This window comes from Lissotriton helveticus, chromosome 5_1 (assembly GCF_964261635.1).
Source record: "Lissotriton helveticus chromosome 5_1, aLisHel1.1, whole genome shotgun sequence".
NCBI lineage: Eukaryota > Metazoa > Chordata > Amphibia > Caudata > Salamandridae > Lissotriton > Lissotriton helveticus.
Genome location: NC_136065.1, coordinates 710,378,504 through 710,399,127, shown reverse-complemented (window position 1 = coordinate 710,399,127; position 20,624 = coordinate 710,378,504). Strand labels below are relative to the sequence as shown.

At 44.0% G+C, this 20,624-nt stretch overlaps 1 protein-coding gene across 2 annotated transcripts in view; it reads right to left on the bottom strand.

Annotated features, from left to right (window-relative positions):
- LOC144754857 (uncharacterized) overlaps positions 1-20,624 on the bottom strand; it is a 1,464,081-nt gene that overhangs the window by 1,134,366 nt on the left and 309,091 nt on the right. For both annotated transcript variants that reach the window (XM_078643119.1, XM_078643120.1), the window contains exons 4-5: positions 9,054-9,092; positions 8,887-8,976 (exon numbers count right to left, since the gene is read on the bottom strand). In XM_078643119.1, the coding sequence (XP_078499245.1) occupies positions 8,887-8,976; positions 9,054-9,092 (129 nt within the window). The remainder of the gene's footprint in view (positions 1-8,886; positions 8,977-9,053; positions 9,093-20,624) is intronic.

Below are 20,624 nucleotides of genomic sequence, written 5' to 3'. Positions count from 1 at the left end.
AGACGGTGGTCGCATCTCTGTATCAAATTCCTACATCATCCTATGTGCAACCATCATGGTGCACTGCAATCATCGAAAGAACATGGTGGCTGGGCTGTTAAGAACAATATGGCATTGGCCTCCATCAAAGGCAGTGTTCGTGACTAAAGACAAACCCACCCCTCACTGAGTTCAGGGGCCTTTCTCTGATGAGGAAGGGATCCAGGAGCTGCAACTCTGTGCTCACTGGCGCCAAGTCAGACTGGCTGTGAATAAGAGCAGGCTTGAACAATGGAGGAAGTGTGTCACAGGTCCAGGAGCACAACGTGCCTCACTGATGATTGTGTGGGAAGTTAAGTGTTGAAAGGACTGGAGTAGATGGCCTCTTCTCCCAGGTATCTCAGCATACTACAGCACCACCTGTCCAGTAGGAATGCACACATGTTCCTGCTGTTCTAGGCCCGATTAGCTACTCCTGTGGCCCATGCCCATGCTGTTGGACCATGGAGTGAGAGGCTTGTGACTCTGGCAGTGAGACCTTTTGGGAAACGTCTGAGGAATTTGAAGGTCGTGGAGTTGTGTAAGGCTATCTAGGGATGATTAAATGAAAAAGGGGGAACCAGAAGCGATAAAGGTCCAGCATACATGCTTCTTATCACAATCAAAGAAAAAATGCAGTGTACAGTGGCCGATGAAATCCGGGAGGGGGGACTTTGCCAGAGATCTTTTTAGAATAGCAGTTTAAAGAAGTGGAGATGTTTGGGCTAAAAATGTGGCTTTAATTGGTGAGAAAAGTGAATTCAAATAGGTACAGTGATGCTCAGAAGAAAACTATTTAATGAATGAGATCATTGGCCTTGTTAAAATCGTATACGCTACCTCAGGATATGATGATCCTGTGTAGTTTGGTAAGTTACCTGGTCAACATGTATCTCACCTATTGATGTCACGAATGATCAAGTGGCGAATCTTCAGGACCTATAAGCTACCCTAACCTACACAGTATCTTGTTTCACTAAGTGTAAATGCTCTGTATAAGACAACCAGTCACTCAGCCAATAATACAGTAAGTATTATACCTTGACTTTGATAAAAACCATCCTGAAACACACAGAATATACATAAGTGTCAGTCACAAAAATGATTCTGGACAAGGCATGTGAAGCAACTGTCATCAGCATGCCCCAGAGTGACATTTATGAAACAGTGCATAATTACCCCATCAAGCATACATATGTATCATTGAAATTCACATTCACATTCGCAGGAAAGACATGGCTTGGCAGTTCGGGCTGCACTGTTCCCATGAGGCACAGGGTCAAGGCTGATTTGCATATGGCCATGTCTGACCTGGGGTGGTGTGGAGTGCATAAAAACGATGGATTTAGGCCCAGATCTCTGTACTGGGGTGAATGTATGACATTGTTCTGCATTTTGTCCATCAATTGTTGTTTTTGCATTTGTCACCCCAAGTGGGATGGGTATGCTCAGAGGTGAGTCCCATGCTCTCCACACCACTGGAGTCAAGCTATCCGGGCTGATGAAGGCTAATAGCCAGAAACCGGTCCTTGGATGCTTGATTCCGGTCCAGGAAAGACATGGCTTGGCAGTTCAGGCTGGACTGTTCCCATGAGGCACAGGGTCAAGGCTGATTTGCATATGGCCATGTCTGACCTAGGGTGGTGTGGAGTGCAAAAAAACAATGGATTTAGGCCCAGATCTCTGTACTGGGGTGAATGTATGACATTGTTCTGCATTCTGTCCATCAATTGTTGTTTTTGCATTTGTCACCCCGAGTGGGGTGGGTATGCTCAGACGTGAGTCCCATGCTCTCCACACCACTGGAGTCAAGCTATCCAGGCTGATGAAGGCTGATAGCCAGAAACCGGTCCTTGGATGCTTGATTCCGGTCCAGGAAAGACAAGGCTTGGCAGTTTGGGCTGGACTGTTCCCATGAGGCACAGGGTCAAGGCTGTTTTGCATTTGGCCATGTCTGACCTGGGGGGGGGGGTGGAGTCCAAACAAACGATGGATTTAGGCCCAGATCTCTGTACTGGGGTGAATGTATGACATTGTTCTGGATTTTGTCCATAAATTATTGTTTTTGCATTTGTCACCCCGAGTGGGATGGGTATGCTCAGACGTGAGTGCCATGCTCTCCACACCACTGGAGTCAAGCTATCCAGGCTGATGAAGGCTGATAGCCAGAAACCGGTCCTTGGATGCTTGATTCCGGTCCAGGAAAGACATGGCTTGGCAGTTCGGGCTGGACTGTTCCCATGAGGCACAGGGTCAAGGCTGATTTGCATATGGCCATGTCTGACCTGGGGTGGTGTGGAGTGCAAAAAAACGATGGATTTAGGCCCAGATCTCTGTATTGGGGTGAATGTATGACATTGTTCTGCATTCTGTCCATCAATTGTTGTTTTTGCATTCGTCACCCCGAGTGGGATGGGTATGCTCAGACGTGAGTCCCATGCTCTCCACACCACTGGAGTCAAGCTATCCAGGCTGATGAAGGCTGATAGCCAGAAACCGGTGCTTGGATGCTTGATTCCGGTCCAGGAAAGACATGGCTTGGCAGTTCGGGCTGGACTGTTCCCATGAGGCACAGGGTCAAGGCTGATTTGCATATGGCCATGTCTGGCCTGGGGTGGTTTGGAGTGAAAAATAACGATGGATTTAGGCCCACATCTCTGTACTGGGGTGAATGTATGACATTGTTCTGCATTCTGTCCATCAATTGTTGTTTTTGCATTTCCAGAATTTATTAGCACTTGTTACAAACACTCCGATTTGTTTACCAACCTCAGAGGAAGGTGGGTGGCATGTGTATGCGCCTTAGATGACGACTGGCAGGAAGCTTACATGGTCCCAAAAGAGATCAGGATTCCTAACAGACTGAGATTAATACAGCTTAAGCACATAATCATCACTTACTTTACTCTAGTATGGCTGCAGGGGGAATGTAGGACCTCCTTGGTATGGTGTTTCAGGTGTGGGGAGCATTTACTGTCTTTCTTCAATGTTGTTTTCAAATGCCCAGTGATTATCAAACAATACTATCCACCCTGTCCAAAAACCTCAGGTGACCTACTGATCCATCCCTGCAGATAGCCATAATTAGGATATTGGGATTCTGGAAGATAATGGAGGCAGGCGTAATGAGAATGCGCTATAGTAGTTATTAGCACCAGAATAGAAATTACCAGGTACAGGTAATCTGCCACTTCTCATCCCTTTTCATAGTGAATACGAGCAATGGACAGCTCTACAAAAATGTAGGAGCTCTTATACAAGGCTAGAGAAATCCCCCACAAACATTAAAGAAAATAGGGGCATTGGTGTGACTACTTTGATATTATGCAAGATACAAACAGACAGTTATAAAAAAAGAAATTCTAAATGCACCTGGGATACCACAACTAACATTAATACAAATTATGAAAAAGGATATTAATAAGGCATGCTCAAACTAGCAGGAGTTGGTGCAACAGACTATGGACATGAGAAAAATATTCTATGAACATGAAAAATACATGTATTCACTATCTCATAGAATATTATGTAGTCAATATTCCACAGTTGCATTGTTATTCATAGACCTAACAGGTCTATTCAACAACAAGGTGCCCTGTTGACCCTGTTAGCAAAATATGTCCAGAAAAGATCTAAGAATTTTTTCAGGAACAGGACACATAACATCACCATGAACGTAAACAAGGAAATGTCTCTCAGTCTTAGCTAAGGTCAACATTAGATTCTACCCTGGTGCTGGTAACATTTCATGAAAAAGTAATTATTATAAAACTGAGCTGAGTGGAATGATTTAAATCTTTTGCATGTTTGCACAGAAAAACAGTAGTTGATAGATTGTGGTTGTATGAATTAAATCCTTAATTGTGAAACCTCCAAGTACCATAGTTCATGTCATTGACTGTGTGTGGGTAATTGGGTTACTGGTTTGGGGAACCCTACTCAAGCAACAACCACAATCCCAGTCAGGGTGAGGCAAAAGCAAACCCTAAATTAACCTGTGCTCACACTGTGGTAGCTTGGCACAGAGCCTTCATGCTTAACTTAAAGGGCAAAGTGTAAAGTACTTATGCAGCACTTCAAACAATAATAAAGTGAGAACACAACACAAGAAAAATCCTACACCAGACATCTAAATGAAACGCATTATGCTGTAACTCTTTTGAGATCTAATTACTTCTGTCTTTGAGACATGTATGCGTAGTTGAGTAGACTATATGATGGTAATTTAATGTAAACTTCTAAAAATGTATTGTACCTTTTGTTAAGCTGTAGTTCTGTAACTTGCTATTCGAAGGTTTACACTGAGATGTGTTATTGTATTGTCCCATTACACGTGTAAGCTTATGCCAGTAAAACCTTATGGTTAAAAACATTTAGCTGTTGGCTTCACCCACAGGACATCATTTATTAGATAGTGTGCATTTTTTGTTGAACGTTTCAAGAGGTAGCACAAAATAATAAGGCGTATATATAGAAAAAGATCTGGAGGTAGTTACTACAAACAGAAAAAATCATTTTAATAATACCTTTGAAGAATTCAAATTATTAGAGATCAGAATAAAATATTTTTTTCAAATGTAAGCTTTTGTTGAAATAGGGCTAATTACATATTTTTTTCTTAGCATAAAAAGAAAATCATATAAGATGAATGGCTTTCTTTTTTCAATCGCTCATACTTAACATTGGATACAAATGTAAGGCAGAATAAACAATAATCAACTGTGCATGTTTAGGAGCATCCCCTTAATAATTTCTAACGAGCGGGAAGGTCCAAACAAAAAGAGATTTGAGGACTTCTAAATGTGGAGTTATGATATAACGTAGAAATTATTGTGTAAATATAGGGCTGACTAAGGAGTGATTTTAATGTGGTCTGTTGGCCAGTCCTCTGCCAGGGCAACGGAGTAATGCACTCAGTCAACCTGGCAGAGGTGCTAATGGCAACATTTAGAAATGTCTGCCCACCCATCAGACATTTCTAACATCGGCAGGAACTATCATCACAATTCCTGCCAATTCATTGTAATTTTGCAGTACGGCTCTGTCAACAAAATGGTGCTGTGTAGCAAACTTACAGTTTTATTTATTTCCAAAAAGAAACTCCCATAGCAGGATCTTCTATTTGAAAATAAAAAAATAATGCTCTTGTCACCATGAAGGATTTCTCCCATGGAGAGGAGGCAATGGGCCTTATTGCCAAGGTTTTCCTGGCCATGACAGGCATTGAAAAATGGCTATATGACCAGAAATCTTAATTAGGTGGGTGAACAAATAGCCAAACCTCAAACAGCCCTTACTCCATCCGCCCATCGGAGAAGTTTGACCACGGCAGAGACGGAGTATTCTCCGCTATCATCAAACTATGGTCCATCAGCATTTAAATTGGGAGGCTGGACTATAGTCTTGGTGGGTTGGAACTCCATTCCCATTGCAGTGGAGTTCTCTTTCCACAAAGAATTTTAAAGAGAGAGTACAACAGTGCATTAGTCAACTAAAACCATAAACAAAATCACACAATTCATAATGTTTAAAAATACATACAAAATTAATTAAAAAGGAGGAAATTTGTCATACAGCTAATACAGCCACTGGGAATCGTGCCACAAGCCCATTCGCTCTTTTCGACTTTTCTTCCTAGGTATTATAGTCGAGATCACAATCACAAAAAGGAGTACAAGGGGGTAAGTAGCCAGGTCGCCCCCCACTCAACGGTATATAAACACAAACAGACATGACTACCTCAGAACAGTTCATTCTATTTAAGGGACACAGGGGGTGTTTTTAATTATAAAACATCTCTCCCAGGTCAGATTCACTCCAGCAAGCCTGTTAGTCCCACTGTTCAATTTCAACAAAAATGTCAATGTACCAAGCTTTGAGAGGAATACTTATACCCGCAAAAAATTTTGACCTCTTGTGAAAGAAATGTGTGAGAAAGATCATGAAGTACCTCACGTTAGTATCTCCAAGGGGGGCTGCTGGTAGGTACTCACCAGTTTTCCCACATTCTCATCATCAGTAACTCTCTTGACCGGAGAAAGAAACAAGTGTGTAGAAACAAATTCCTCAGAGGTGAGAAATCAAAGAAAGAAAATCAGTGAAATAGTATAAAGGCGCACTGTCAGTGCAAATGTCACTCAGTGCCCAACTGGTCCCCCTGAAAAAGGAAATACAATCCTCAAAGTTAAAATGGGGTACGACTCTCTTCAGTATTACATTTTTTCCCACTGTACACTCGATTTTTGGTCAATAGTGCGCTATATATCATGCAAGACCCCACCCAAACAAGATGTCACCCCGCGCCAAAAGCAAATAAGAGTAGGGCAACCCCACACCATATGCAAAAGGGTGCCATCCCCAGCTTCACATAAGAGACAGATCGGGGAGGCATTTGACCCCATCCGCCACAGCTGTTGGTGAAATATACTCTACGGAGATACTTAAGCTGGAGAAGTCTAAATTGGGCCGAGATGGCAACAGTCCAGGGCGCGCCCAGAGCCTCAGTCCAATCCTTCTCCTCCAAAGCCCTCACATCGGCCTCACATGCCCCTCGGAGAGCCACAAAAGTGTCCCAGCGGTTAGAGATGAACAGCTGATGAATGTATGCAATCTTGAGATAACCCAGGTCTTCCATAAGGAGTGTGCCCTCTAAAGGATTGAATTTGTGAAGGTGAGATAAAGCAGCAATGTACAGAGCTAGGGAGTGGCGGAGCTTCAGGTATAAAGATGAAACTGGCTATGATGGAGTTGATAGTCTTCCTGCAAGATCTGAAAGTATTGAAGGACCGTCCCTCTCATAACGTTACCCAGAATAGAGATCTCAATTAGATCCCATCTTCTGAAACCCTCCAATGCAGTCACCTGTGACAGCCAGCAGCATGCCTCAGTGGTGTCCACTGTGTTAGTCTCCCACACTGCCGCATCCATCGGAGGGAGTGCCTCCATTAAGTCCAGGTAACTGCCTACAAGGGATTTAATTTAGAGTACTGGTGACTAACTTTTGAAAAATCGAAACATCAATTCACTCATTACATCATAGTTAATACGTAATGAACAATTTCAAACACAGGTGTATATTTCTGAATTATTAGCTCATTTAATGTAGGTAAACAAAAAGGGGTACAGAATGTGATAACAAAGACACAATGACAGATGCGGACAAATCATATACAAAAATTGTAACCTTCAAATCATTAGTGTGGGTATCTATTTCAAACTTATAAACACAAAAAAGAATCTGAAAAAGCAGAAAATAATTCCTGATAGAGTAAATCTTCAGGGGGTGTTGCCTCATTTGCATGGGAGTGTGCCCAATGCAAATGAGGGAATCCCTTTGCCTCAGCACCCGCGCTGTATTACAGGTACAGACAGAGAGGCAAAGAAGCTCTCAGGATGCGCACTGACAGTGCGGCACCTAAAAGGTGGCAATCTGTCAGTGTGCCCCCTGAAAGCGGCCCTCTGGAGGGGGAAAAGGAGGACTTCAGGGACGCCCAATGCAATGAAGGAAGATACACCATATGTATAATGCGGCCCCTGGGTCTTTTTTTACAGTTTTGTAAATTCTCCCACCCCAGACAGAAAATGCAACAAAACTATGGATTCTAATCATGGGACCATTATTGCAGTTTCCTAACTTATCTTTTATTTCCACATTGAATTTCTTTTCTTATCTAATGTTTGTCTACTTTACTTCACTACATCTTTTTCGCTAACTCCCAAAACACGAACTGAAGAACAGTTTGATAAATGTCTCTCTGCTATTTGCTCCTTGCACTTCTCTCAGTTGGTGCAAAGGGCCCTATCTAATACAAAGTGCATAACCCATGGAATTTACCATGACCAGAGACCTCCTTCTTTAGACAGGAATTCTCTAAATCTAAACCTGCACGTAACATATGATCTAGGAACCATTTTCAGCTGAGTCAGTCGACGCTGGCTTACATTAGGATTTACTCCTTCGCAAATCAGGCGGCACAAGTATAGAGTAAAATTAAGGCTCCCAGTTTTTCATTTGTACTGGTTTTACAGATAAATACAGACAGAATACAATGTGCTTCCTGTCCTTATTTATTTTTAAAAGTGGAAAAATACAGAAAATTGTGCTTCATGTGAGAAACTCTCCTTGCTGTCTTTCAAGAACTCCAGGCAAAGCAGATAGACAGCATAGCGAGTTAAAAAACAGGATGAGATTTCCTTAAATACAGATATATGTTATCATAAATTTGGAATATAATGCTAATATGTACCTGTTGGTGTAGTTTTATGTTATATGTGTCTTCTCTATTTGCCAAACGCGACAGGAATCCACGTGTAAGGGCATATGTAAGAGTATAAATAAATTTAGAAATATACCATTTTGTGACTTGATTTATTTTTAAAACACAATATAAATATGGATAAATACCAATAAGACGGCCCAAAAATAAATGTGGATGAATACAGATGGAAATGTTAAACAAATAAATACCATACAACCGGGAGCACTAATTATATTGTACGAGCTGCCCGCTTTAGAACTTTAGCACTTATGTAGCTATATCAAAGAGCCTGGGTGAATGAATCAGCATTTTCAAAATTGAACCTTTACTTTTTTGTAGGTTTGTCGTTTATTTCTTCTGCAATAGGAAACGCTGCACATGACAAAACCTATCAATATATGAAGCAATAATAATTAATGAAATGCCAAATAAATAGCCTGTGCTTGCTTTTAAATGAACATATGCCAGGGCAATCATCTCCAGTAATTTGTTACTGCTATCAGGTCGATTAGATTTCTTCTTATGGACATCACAAGTACTTAACCGTAAAAACGGTATTGTTTCAAATTGCATACAATATATGAAATACAAAGTAGGGCATAACCAGTACCTGACGCTTGCTTGAATTGAGGTAATTTTGTGCCTTGGCAAGATTTTTTTCTGATCGATCTTCTTGTTATATCAAATCTATTCAATATGTCTACAAGATAAATAGAGGTATATTAGTGTTCATGAGAGGGCAAAACATACATGTGTTGTAATATCAAAGTCGCTTACCTGGCCTTTCTAAATCTAAGCAAGCCGAGTTTGTAGATCCTAAAAGGGAAAAGAAAGTTGTTCTTAAATAATATATCTCTATACATATACATATACATATAAATAACGTGTTGAAGTGCTTGCATTGCACAACATTCAGGACTATAAACCCATATTTCACTAGGACCCGTGGAATGTGAAAAGCATTTCAGAGGTTATTATCAAAATGGCAGCCTCCAAAAACACTCTGCAAAGTGTACCATTGTCAAATGCACCTGGAATATGCAGTCAAGGAAGAACACGTGAAGTGATGGTTTATCAAAAATATATCTAAAGAAACTTTTTTATTATTACTTTTAACCATTTCAGTTAAAAACATTTTTTGTAGAAATCTACAAATTATGAAGTAATTTATGTAGCAAGTGTGGTGAATCCATAATTATGCACAAAACGTCATAGCTACCGAATTACATAATTCCACTTGCACTGACCAACGTCCACTGTTTGATCAGCAATCTATTTTTGAAAGTTAACAAACCCAAACATACTAATTCCAATTAGTACTATTGTTAGCTGCACCTCAAAGAACAGTGCTGCACTGCCAAGAAAATCTTGATAACACCCGGTAAAGTTTCCTTTGCTGCCAAACAGGGCAGGTATATCAAACTTACTATTTGGACTGGTGAAAAGAGCTGGGTGTCCTGTGAACGTCCCAGAAACTTACCAAGAAGGGTCCACATTAGGAACAGAAAAGGCTGCCAGAGACAACAGGTATACTTTTTAGGTCTCGCTCTCAAGACCTTTTGTCGTCGAGATGCCTCTCAAGGGAGACAGACCGGTGCACGAGCCGATTGGGGTCTATGGTCGCGCTTACGTATTAACGGCGCGCCCACACACACAGCGTTACTTAGGCCGGCTGAAGGCACGCACACACAGAGACAGACGCACACACGCACACACACACACACACATACAGAGACACACACCCGTCCTCCCCCCACCGCCGCCACCCCGCCCAGAACAACTAAGCCCCACTCCTGTCTTGTTAGCGTTCCGATGATTAGTTCATTTTTTGCAGGTCTGCACATACAAAAATGTAGTCTCGAGGGCGCTGGGGTGGTAGAATTACAAAACCAGGCGGAGCGCTTTCTGAAAGTTTCATGCAGGTTTAAGGTCCGAACAATGTTCTCATTTCGGCGGGCACTCAGGAAATGAAGTCTCTGTGGAATGCACCGAAACGTGAGCTGGCTAAAGATCGAGCAAAAATATCTGCGGCCGACATCTGAAAGCACTTATCCCACGCAGCCACTCCAGAGCCCATGGTGCAGGCATGGCAGAGCGTGCGGCGCGGTCTGAGACGCCCCTTGCGCAGCCCACGCCGCTCCGCAGTGCACGCGCGTGCTGCCACTCCCTGGTGGCCGCCCAGTGCACACACTCCAGCATGCACGCGCTCCTACTGAGGTAAAGGAACTTTGGGAACTTCGAGAACATTCAGATATCAGCCCGCTCTGCCATGGAGATTAAGTGATCCGCCCAGAATCACCGGATGTTAAGCTGACGCCCAGACTCGAACCTAACTGAAAAAGTAATTATTTAAAACATACCTGGACGCAAACACAAGAAAGTGTTAGCTAACAACTCAAGTCGAGGACACTGTTTTGGACATCATTGCCACATTCAAGCCCTTAACGGAGGAAACCAGCGATAGCAAGGAGTCAGAGCGGCTCACCTCGCCTTATTTTGTCTTCGCCCGGCATCCAACCACTTCTCGGCGCACCCGCTCCGCGGGTGCCCCTTCGCCTGCCAGAGGAAGGAGACACATCAGCAGCTGCGTGTGTGGAGCGTAGAGGCAGTAAGGAGGTAAGCGGCTTGGGCGTGTGGCTGCAGCGGGGCTGCGAGCGTGCAGGGACTTCAATTCCCAGAAGTCCCTGCTAGACCGACGGAGAGCTTCCGGTCCGCTCTCCCTGCTGGCCCGCCCCCCGCCCTCCTGAGGCCTCATAACGCCGGTCAGCAGCAAAAGCGAGTGGGACACTGTTTTGGACATCATTGCCACATTCAAGCCCTTAACGGAGGAAACCAGCGATAGCAAGGAGTCAGAGCGGCTCACCTCGCCTTATTTTGTCTTCGCCCGGCATCCAACCACTTCTCGGCGCACCCGCTCCGCGGGTGCCCCTTCGCCTGCCAGAGGAAGGAGACACATCAGCAGCTGCGTGTGTGGAGCGTAGAGGCAGTAAGGAGGTAAGCGGCTTGGGCGTGTGGCTGCAGCGGGGCTGCGAGCGTGCAGGGACTTCAATTCCCAGAAGTCCCTGCTAGACCGACGGAGAGCTTCCGGTCCGCTCTCCCTGCTGGCCCGCCCCCCGCCCTCCTGAGGCCTCATAACGCCGGTCAGCAGCAAAAGCGAGTGGGACACTGTTTTGGACATCATTGCCACATTCAAGCCCTTAACGGAGGAAATCAGCGATAGCAAGGAGTCAGAGCGGCTCACCTCGCCTTATTTTGTCTTCGCCCGGCATCCAACCACTTCTCGGCGCACCCGCTCCGCGGGTGCCCCTTCGCCTGCCAGAGGAAGGAGACACATCAGCAGCTGCGTGTGTGGAGCGTAGAGGCAGTAAGGAGGTAAGCGGCTTGGGCGTGTGGCTGCAGCGGGGCTGCGAGCGTGCAGGGACTTCAATTCCCAGAAGTCCCTGCTAGACCGACGGAGAGCTTCCGGTCTGCTCTCCCTGCTGGCCCGCCCCCCGCCCTCCTGAGGCCTCATAACACCAGCCCACTCCCGCAGCGCGGGACGCAGCCCGGGCTAAGACTGGGCAAAGACAGGGCCGTTTTAGGCCGTTAGAGACCGATTGAGACCGGACCGGGCCACCCCCCTTGGTTTTATCCTTTTGAGTCTCAGTAGCATACCAGCGCTAATTTAAGTATTTTTTATATCTTTTCTTCCTTCCTTCCCCATAATGTCCTCACGTGAAACTAGGAGTAAGGCCACAAAGATTCCCAAAAAAGCCACAGGCACATTAGACGACTTTATCACCAGGACCAGCCTCTCAATTGACAATGAAATTACAAAACTTCAGCATAGAGTATCAACTGAACTTGAATGCGCCAGGAGACTCTCTACTGAACTTGCGCTTAGGAAAAAATCTTCTCTAGGCAGTATTGCTTTATCTAAAACTCCTGAGCGCATTTCTGGCCCAAAACCAATCATAGTCTTAGCCGAGGTGCACTCGGTAGTAGAGGAATTAATTCCTCCCACTAACCTGGAGCCCCATGGGCCTCTAGCTAGGGCTGAGCCAGGAACCCCATCTCAGCTGACACCCTCAAAGGAGACTGTTGAAGTCCTCCCAGATGGGGTGTCCTGTAATTCATTAGCAGAGACGATTCCAACTGCATGTCCTATACCTACCAGCCAGTTGCCAGTTGAAACAGAGTCTTCTAAAAACAATTCATCAGCCAAAGCTCCACTAAAGCATAAAAGAAAGCGTAAGCATCTCACCGCTTTTGCTAGGAAAAAAACAAAAATTATTCTTAGTCATAATATTAAGGGTGGGACTCCGAATACGCCTGCCGTAATATCTGAGAGCTCTGCACATGATCCAGCACTAGCTAACACTGACATCACTAACATCAGTATAGATGAGCACATTTCGCTAGATAAGTCTGATCACTCAGGTAGTGAAGGACAGAGAGCCCCTTGCGTCATGGTAGAACCAGATGGTGGAAGAGAGGAATTTTTAAAAATAGTATGGGAAACGCTCAAGAGATTACTTAAACCATTAGAAACCAGGTTAACTGGAATAGAGAATCAACTTCTAGAAGTTGAGAAAAGTGTTATCACTCTTTCCAGTATAAGTCTTAATTGTACTGAAGTACCTAGAGTCACCCAGCAAGTTCCGGTCCTTGTCCCGACTATATCGAAAGACTCTCATACTAAGCCATTAGATGTGCAGCAAAAGAAGGTAGGGATAGTTAATAACACAAATATCACTCAATCAAGTAGTACTAAAAACCAACCAAATCCAACCCCTTTAACTTCCACGGCTACAGCTGTAAACATTACTAATAAATCGATTCAGAAAAACCAAGTACATACCAACTCTCCCTTACCACAAATTCCCTCTTCTTCTCACTCTTTCAATCAGAGCACATCCACGTTACACAAACCTCAACCTAACACTCCTACCTATCCCTACATTAGTGCTGCAGGCATTCAATCCATGCAGGATAAAAACTCTTCTAATGCCTCCCACAAACCAAACTACCAGTCCAACCATACTCGTAATAATTTCAGAGGGGGATACATAGATTTGCCACCAGACGCCAGTACATTTGTAGCTGTTCTCACAGGGGTGCCAGAACTGGACAGTCAATACGAAGAAAACTTCCAATCGCTAAAAAACAAAGTGATTTTTTGGCTAAATAAATATAAACCTATTCCTAACCATCTGAAAAGTAAGATCCTCATGGTTAGGAGGGTACCATGGGTAGGGCCAACTGCAAAAACAATCACGGGCGATTGCATTGTCATATCCTTTGAGGAACCCCAAAGTGCTGAACAAATCTGCAATTGGAAATCGTACGGTATGAATCCCCCCATTGAAGCCAGACCCCTATCATTCTTCTATCCTCCACCAAGACAAATCCATCACGGCCCCAACTGGAATCCTGCTAAGCAGTATTCAGATACTGCCCCAAACTTGGTTAGGTATGGAGATTATAATACGTGGTCTGGTGTTTCTAACTTGGTTGGACACGGTGATTACAACATGTGGTCTGGCATTCCTACCTTCAACAGATTCAGTTGCTTAGATGCTGTGGACTGACTTGCCACCATGCCTGACTGCATCCACAAATTATACGATGGCTTCTGTAACTTGGGCAAAGGCTACCACAAACCTAAATACGCCGCACACTTCAACGATGATAAACAGCCTAAACAGCCAAAAAGGATCATGACGCACAAGCTTAATCCAGCTCCCCAGAAAAAGGGATCATTCTGTGGAGCTGGAAATATATGCTGTGGCACAGCTGAGGGTGGTCGGGATGAGAGTGCAACCCCTGCAGCCGGAGTAAAGATAAAGGTTGCAGAGAAAGATATAACATCACTGCAAGTAGGCACTATGCGCAATCTGTGCACAGTGATCCCCCCCCCGGCCACTCCGAATACTGACCCTTGTTTACTTATCTTATCATGGAACATTGCAGGTGTTTATAAGAACTTAAAAGACCCTGAGTGGGCAAATTACATTGATACCTGTGACATTTGCCTACTACAAGAAACTTGGGCCTTAGAAGTTCCACACCGGGTAGGCTACAAAACCTTCGGCACTAAGGCAGTTCAGTCTAACCGAGGAAGACCATCAGGGGGTTTACTAATCTGGCTAAAAATCACCTTAGCCATTCAGGTTGAAACTGTGGACACAGGTTCCCCGGATATTCTAGCCTTAAGGGCAACTCCATCGTGTGGCAATGAATGGTTTATTGTTAACATTTATAATAGACCAGCCAGTCACTCGAAGGTATCATCAACAATTGAGGCCCTGGAGCACCTGCTTAAAAACGTAATTGGAGACACCCCGGTCATTCTAGCAGGAGACTTAAATTGCAACTTTGAACCTGTTTTGGGCTTCTCTGAAGTGTTCGAAGATGAGGACTCAGCCTATAACATCCCCCAGCTTGAGACCACCAAATTTGTTAAATATACGACATTGGCCAGCCAACTTTTAAGACTTGCTGCAGATCACGGCCTCAGAGCGGGCAATGGCCGACTCCCATCTGACCTGCAAAAACATCCAACCTTCTCTAAAGCTAACAGCAATTTAGACTTTGTACTTGTTTCTCTCAGTATATGGCATTTTTTGATAGATCTGAAAGTAGCAAGTAGGGGGGAAAGTGATCACTACCCTTTGGAACTTTACATCAACAAGAGCATGGTTAGTGATATCACTTTATCTACAATTGAATCCACCGAAGTCACCTTATGTGAGGATGTCCACATAAGCAATAACAGGCGTGCAGTGAGATGGCCACGTGTTCTGGCAGATGGTAAAGCCTTAGCACTGGTTTACTCCCTCTTTGAACAAACATTTGCACATGTAGCTGACTATGCCTTCCTACCGGAACACTTTGAACATTTTATTGATATACACAAAAACTTCTTTTCGGAACTAAAAATGCTCTTATCGAAAATGCCGAAAAAGAAGCAGCAAAATCAAAGAGTGGCAAATCATGGAAAGTTATGGTATGACCACGTGTGTAGAACTGCCAAATCAAACCTACTGTTTGCTATTAAAAACAAGTACAAAGAAGATGTAAAAGCTGCAAGGGCAGAATATAAACGCACGTTGGAAACATCCAAAAAACTCTGGGAGGAATCAATTTGGGCCGATATGTTATCTGCCGCAAAAACTAATGACAATATTGGCTTCTGGAGACTAGTAGCCAATGGTGGTCACGCTGGGAGAATCGTGAAGGACGTATTCCTGGATGAGATGACCTGGGTATCCCATTTTACAAATCTTTACAAACAATACGACAGCGATAGCCAATGGAGCCTAAGGTCCCCGGCGCCTATTGAACCGCTTAATTTCACTCTGGAGGAGACAGTAAGGGCGATAAATGATCTTAAAAACTCTAAAGCCCCCGGTCCGGACAGAATACCGGGGGATCTTTATAAACATGAACCTGAAGTTTGGGCCCCCTATCTGAATTGTCTGTTTAATGCCCTATCTTCAAATTGCAACTTTCCTGAGAGCTGGCGGGCAGCAGAGGTTGTGCTAATATTTAAAAAGGGGGATAGAATGATACCCTCCAACTATAGGCCAATCAGCTTGATGGACACACTTCAAAAACTATATGCCAAACATCTTCTATTCAGAATTAATGATTGGCTTGAAGCTACTAACATAATTTCCAAATTCCAGGCTGGCTTTCGGAGTAAGATAAGCACAACAGATCAAATCTTTCGTTTTTGTTGCCTGATTTGGAAATATGTCCAGCTGAAAAGAGGCCATTTGTATGTAGCCTTCGTTGATCTGAGGGCTGCATTTGATTTAGTCCCACGTAGCCTACTTTGGAAAACACTGCAAGACCTTGGGTTACCGGGATGCCTCCTCGCTCAAATAGTTGAGCTACATGCAGATAACTTTGCAAACATCAGGTGGGGCCCAAATGGTGAGCTAACTCGTAATATTCCCATTGAACGTGGGGTTCGCCAGGGGTGCGTCCTGGCCCCTACCTTATTTTCCTTGTTTATAAACGATGTTCCTGACTACTTAAATGCTTGTGTCAATGATTCTCCGCAGCTGAATGGTATAAGGGTGCCTGCGCTGCTCTTTGCAGATGATACTATACTTATATCCCAAACAAAAAAGGGTCTCCAGGTACTCCTTAACTCATTCAGTTGCTATTGCCAGACAAAGGGCTTGGAAATTAATGCAAATAAAACGAAATGCATGTTAATAAATCCCAGTATGCCAAATAGAGGGTCTTTGACCTTAAACAGCCAAAAATTAGATACTGTGGATAACTTTTCCTATCTGGGTGTTGTACTCGACTCCAAACAAAGCTGGAAACACCAAATTGAGAAAAGTAAAATAACTTATGCCCAAAATGTCAAACCAATCATAAACAAATTGAATTCCAGTACAAGCAAGAGTGTTACCCCGGTTTTAGAACTTTTTAAATTCAAAATACAATCTGCTGTACTATATGGAGCAGAAATATGGGGCCCTTGGGCAAAGAATAGTTTCCACGTTCTGGACAACAAATTCATGCGTACTTCCGTCAGGGTACCAAGCAGTACACCGCTTTTACCACTCCAACTTGACTTGAACTTTAGGAGAACAGATCATCTAACTATGTTACGGCCATTACTATTTTGGGTTAGGCTTTGGACTACACCTGAACTGATAGATTATAGACATGGCCTGCAAGAATTGATGATGCTTGATTCTTTTAACTCCCTGCACTGGCTAGTGCATATTAAAAAATGGCTTCTACTTTTGGACCTACGTTCTATGTGGGAGACTCCAGATAAAATGCCTACCTTTTCCAAAATGGTAGTTAAGCGAGCATTCTGGAATCATATAAGTAGGAAACTAGTGGATGGAATTAGTGTTGGTTCTGCAGTCCAGGCTTTTTTGTTATTTAAAGATGAACTTTACTTCGAACCATTCCTGGACGAGATAGAACCACCTATTGCAAAAACTCTTTTTCTAAAGTTTAGATATGGGACACTTATGTTGAATTACAATACAGAAAGATGGGCACAAAAAAAACTGGGGGCTTTGCCTGTTAAAACCAATGGCTGTCCTATGTGCCAAACTGACTGTCTCGAGAATGAGGTCCACATGCTCTTTGTTTGTAGCGCATACGCAAAACCGAGAAAGAAATGGTTGAAACCGATGTGTAACCTCCTAGGGACTAGGTCCTGTTCGATAGCTTTTAGGATCATGAAAAGTAATACAACCCAGTTCATTGTATTCAGCATAAGTAAATTTCTACACTCTGTTTTTATAATCCGAAAGAAACAAGGATATTGTCTCTGAGTTGGGAAAGCGTGTATGTCTATCCAACTAATGAAGTTGTGATACCTTTTAATTAATTTGCTTTTACATCCTTGAAATGAAATATAATGTATGATTGTCCTTGTAAAAATGAATGAACTGTGCAAACTATTCCATGACCGTATAACACTTTTTTCCCTTTTATAAGAATATATTGTTATATTTATGGTGATTTTTTTATGTATGTACATGACTTTTATGGCCAAAATGGCCGAAATAAAGTTAATAATAATAATAATAACTCAAGTCACATCCACTCGCACCTAGGGCTTTAGTGGGATGAAAAATTGTGTGTGTGGGGGGATGGGGGGGGTGGAGGGGCTCTTAATAGGGCGTGCTTATTATAGGGTGCCACCCGACTTGGTTTTTGCTGCTCCTATCATTGCATTCTGATGCATATAATACAAGTAACATTACACCTACAACTAGCCAGGACTAATAAGCAACAACTGGTGCTTCGTTGTATACAATACCGAACATGGTTTCGTTTTTGTGGGAGAGGGTGCAGAGTAATGGCCAGAGCTGCTAACGCAGGTTTGAGTCTGGGCAGATGCTGAGACGGGCATCTGCTTTTTAGAACTGTCAGTGCTGATCACCGGCAGGACCCGGCCCACCTAAAGCCCTGCTGTTACCCTACACATAAAGGATCGACCTTTCGCTGCCCTTTATCTTCATAACCATGAAGGGCAGCCCAGCTTAGAGGGCCGACAGTCGGAGGAATAATAGTGATGATGCAGCCTGGGGCTGGCAGATAGGAGCTGTACAAGACAGGGGCCTGGGGCAGGAGATGCCTGGTAGCCCTGGGGTCTGACGGGGCAGGATCACAGCAGGACAACGTTTCTCTCGCTGCTCAATTTCAAGCACAGATTAGCTTCTCCTGGAGACAATTCCACTTGCTTAATAACAAGGCCTGGCCAAATTTTAAGTACGACAGAGTAATCCGACTATTTACTGAAAGTTACGTGATTATGCGTAATTTTGAATGATGTAGGGCAAAAATGCCTGCCGCAAGAACAGAAACGGAGCGCGACTGCTGTTCCTGCTCTGTTGCATTTAGTACCATCTTCTAAGCACACTTGGATCCTCGGTCCATTTTGGTCGCGAGGGTGCATTCTGCGATAATGTAGTGCTAGAGATGCAGGGTGACACTCTTCTTGTCTTTCTATGTAACTCCGTGAAATTTCACTATAAAGTACGCGAGTTATACGCACCCCTATAAATAATTACTCACTTATTGAACCTCTGAGTCTTACACCAGCCTTTACACAATAGAACATCCATGCCCCCCTCACCTCTTGAGCAAGAGTACTGGCAGTCCTTCAGACCCCCAACCCCACTTTACCCTCCTAAACAACTTACTCGAAATCTAGCTTCTAATATTAGGACGGATGCTCAGACCCCCTTGGACCTATTCCCTCATCCTACACGATAAAATGCCAGGCCCAGGTGAGACTGGCTCCTCCCCTCACGCGCGAGGACGGACCAGCGGCTCCACGCCCTCGTTTCTGTGAACTCCTTCACACCAAGGTGTTTCTTAGCAAGTCCTTGAGACAACCGCTCCCTCAGCTGTGTTCCAGTAAACGGAAATTGATTGGGGCACAAAGAATGCGTAGCAAATTGCTCAGCTAATGAATGCCCTGGAGGTTTGTGCGCATCCCCATCAGGAAAACAAGTTCAAAGAAAGACACTGTTCTTATTAGGTCTGCTTGTTTACATAAGACACCGATATCTGGCACGTGAGGGTTCAACCCCTCATCACCAGTCCATCAAGGCAGGAAGAGAGCTGGAGGACATACCATAGAAAATTAATTCGAAGAAGGTGAGAGCACTAACATTGCGGATCAGAAAGCCATGGTATTTATTTATGTTTCATTTTTAATCCCCAAACTTCTGAAAAACAGGTTTGTCCAAGGCATTTCTGCTTTGCCTCAGAGAAACATGGTGGTGCTGCTTGTTTCACTTGCTGGCAGTATGAGCACTGCAACCTAATGCTTCCATAGCTCGTAGGGATTCTTTGTAATTGGCTTTCATTATAATGCAGCTTTAAAGATCAAACCTCGTAAACCTTTTAATGCTTCAGGGCATGACGCAGTCATGGTAATGGGCGCGCGCGCCCTAATGGACCCGTGAAAAACTTTCATTTTCAATGATTTCATCTGTTCGGAAATGCCGAAAAATCAATATCGAGGCACACACTGGGACCTGATGTCTTGCAAGTTTGCAGCCTACAATACGTATTGTTTTCTTTCGTTGGCTCTGCGTGCAGTAGAGGTGGGGCGCCGTTTGCGTCAGCAACGTAATCCATTAAAAACCGAACAGTGAGCAGAATCGGGCAGCGCGCATGAATTAGCACAGCTAAATTCATGAGCTACAAGCAGGCGGCGTTTGTGCATCACAGTGATTGTGCATGCACCCTTTAAAATTAAGCTTCTGCCCAGTTAAGCGCTAGGAAGTTATGTACGTTTTCACTTGGGAACAAAAAAAATAATTTGTGCTTGTGAATGTAAAATGGACATCGGCGGCGGTCAGGCGTGCAACACCCATTGGGCTCACGGGGCTTCAGCCCCCCCGTCGTGTGTGTCAGCCCGGGCTGACACAGCTTTGCGGGCTGGCGACCGTCTGATTGCAGCCGCACCGAGTAGTTAACAGGTCTTTAAACGACCATTTACATGTAAATTAGGCTTCTGTAATGTTTTCAGACCTTCTTACAGCCACACTTAGAAGTAGCCCCCCCTGAAATATTTGTCAGCACCCCCAGAAATTTGGCTCTAATTGCCTTCCTGATGGCGGTTAATGGGTATCCTGAAAACGATGGCAGGGAAGTAGTCCACTCCCACTGTACTGTGAATACCCCTGGTGCTTAGCTGCCGAGGTTTTAGATTGCTATGTGTGACATTTTCATAGCGTAAGTGTAACTATGAGTGACATTTCAACGACTTAGTTACACTTTTAGCACCGTCTATCCCTCATCTAGCGCGTGAGATGGTGTGCACAGGGTGCCCAATGGTGAGTTTTTGAGGCTTCGCCCCTCGCC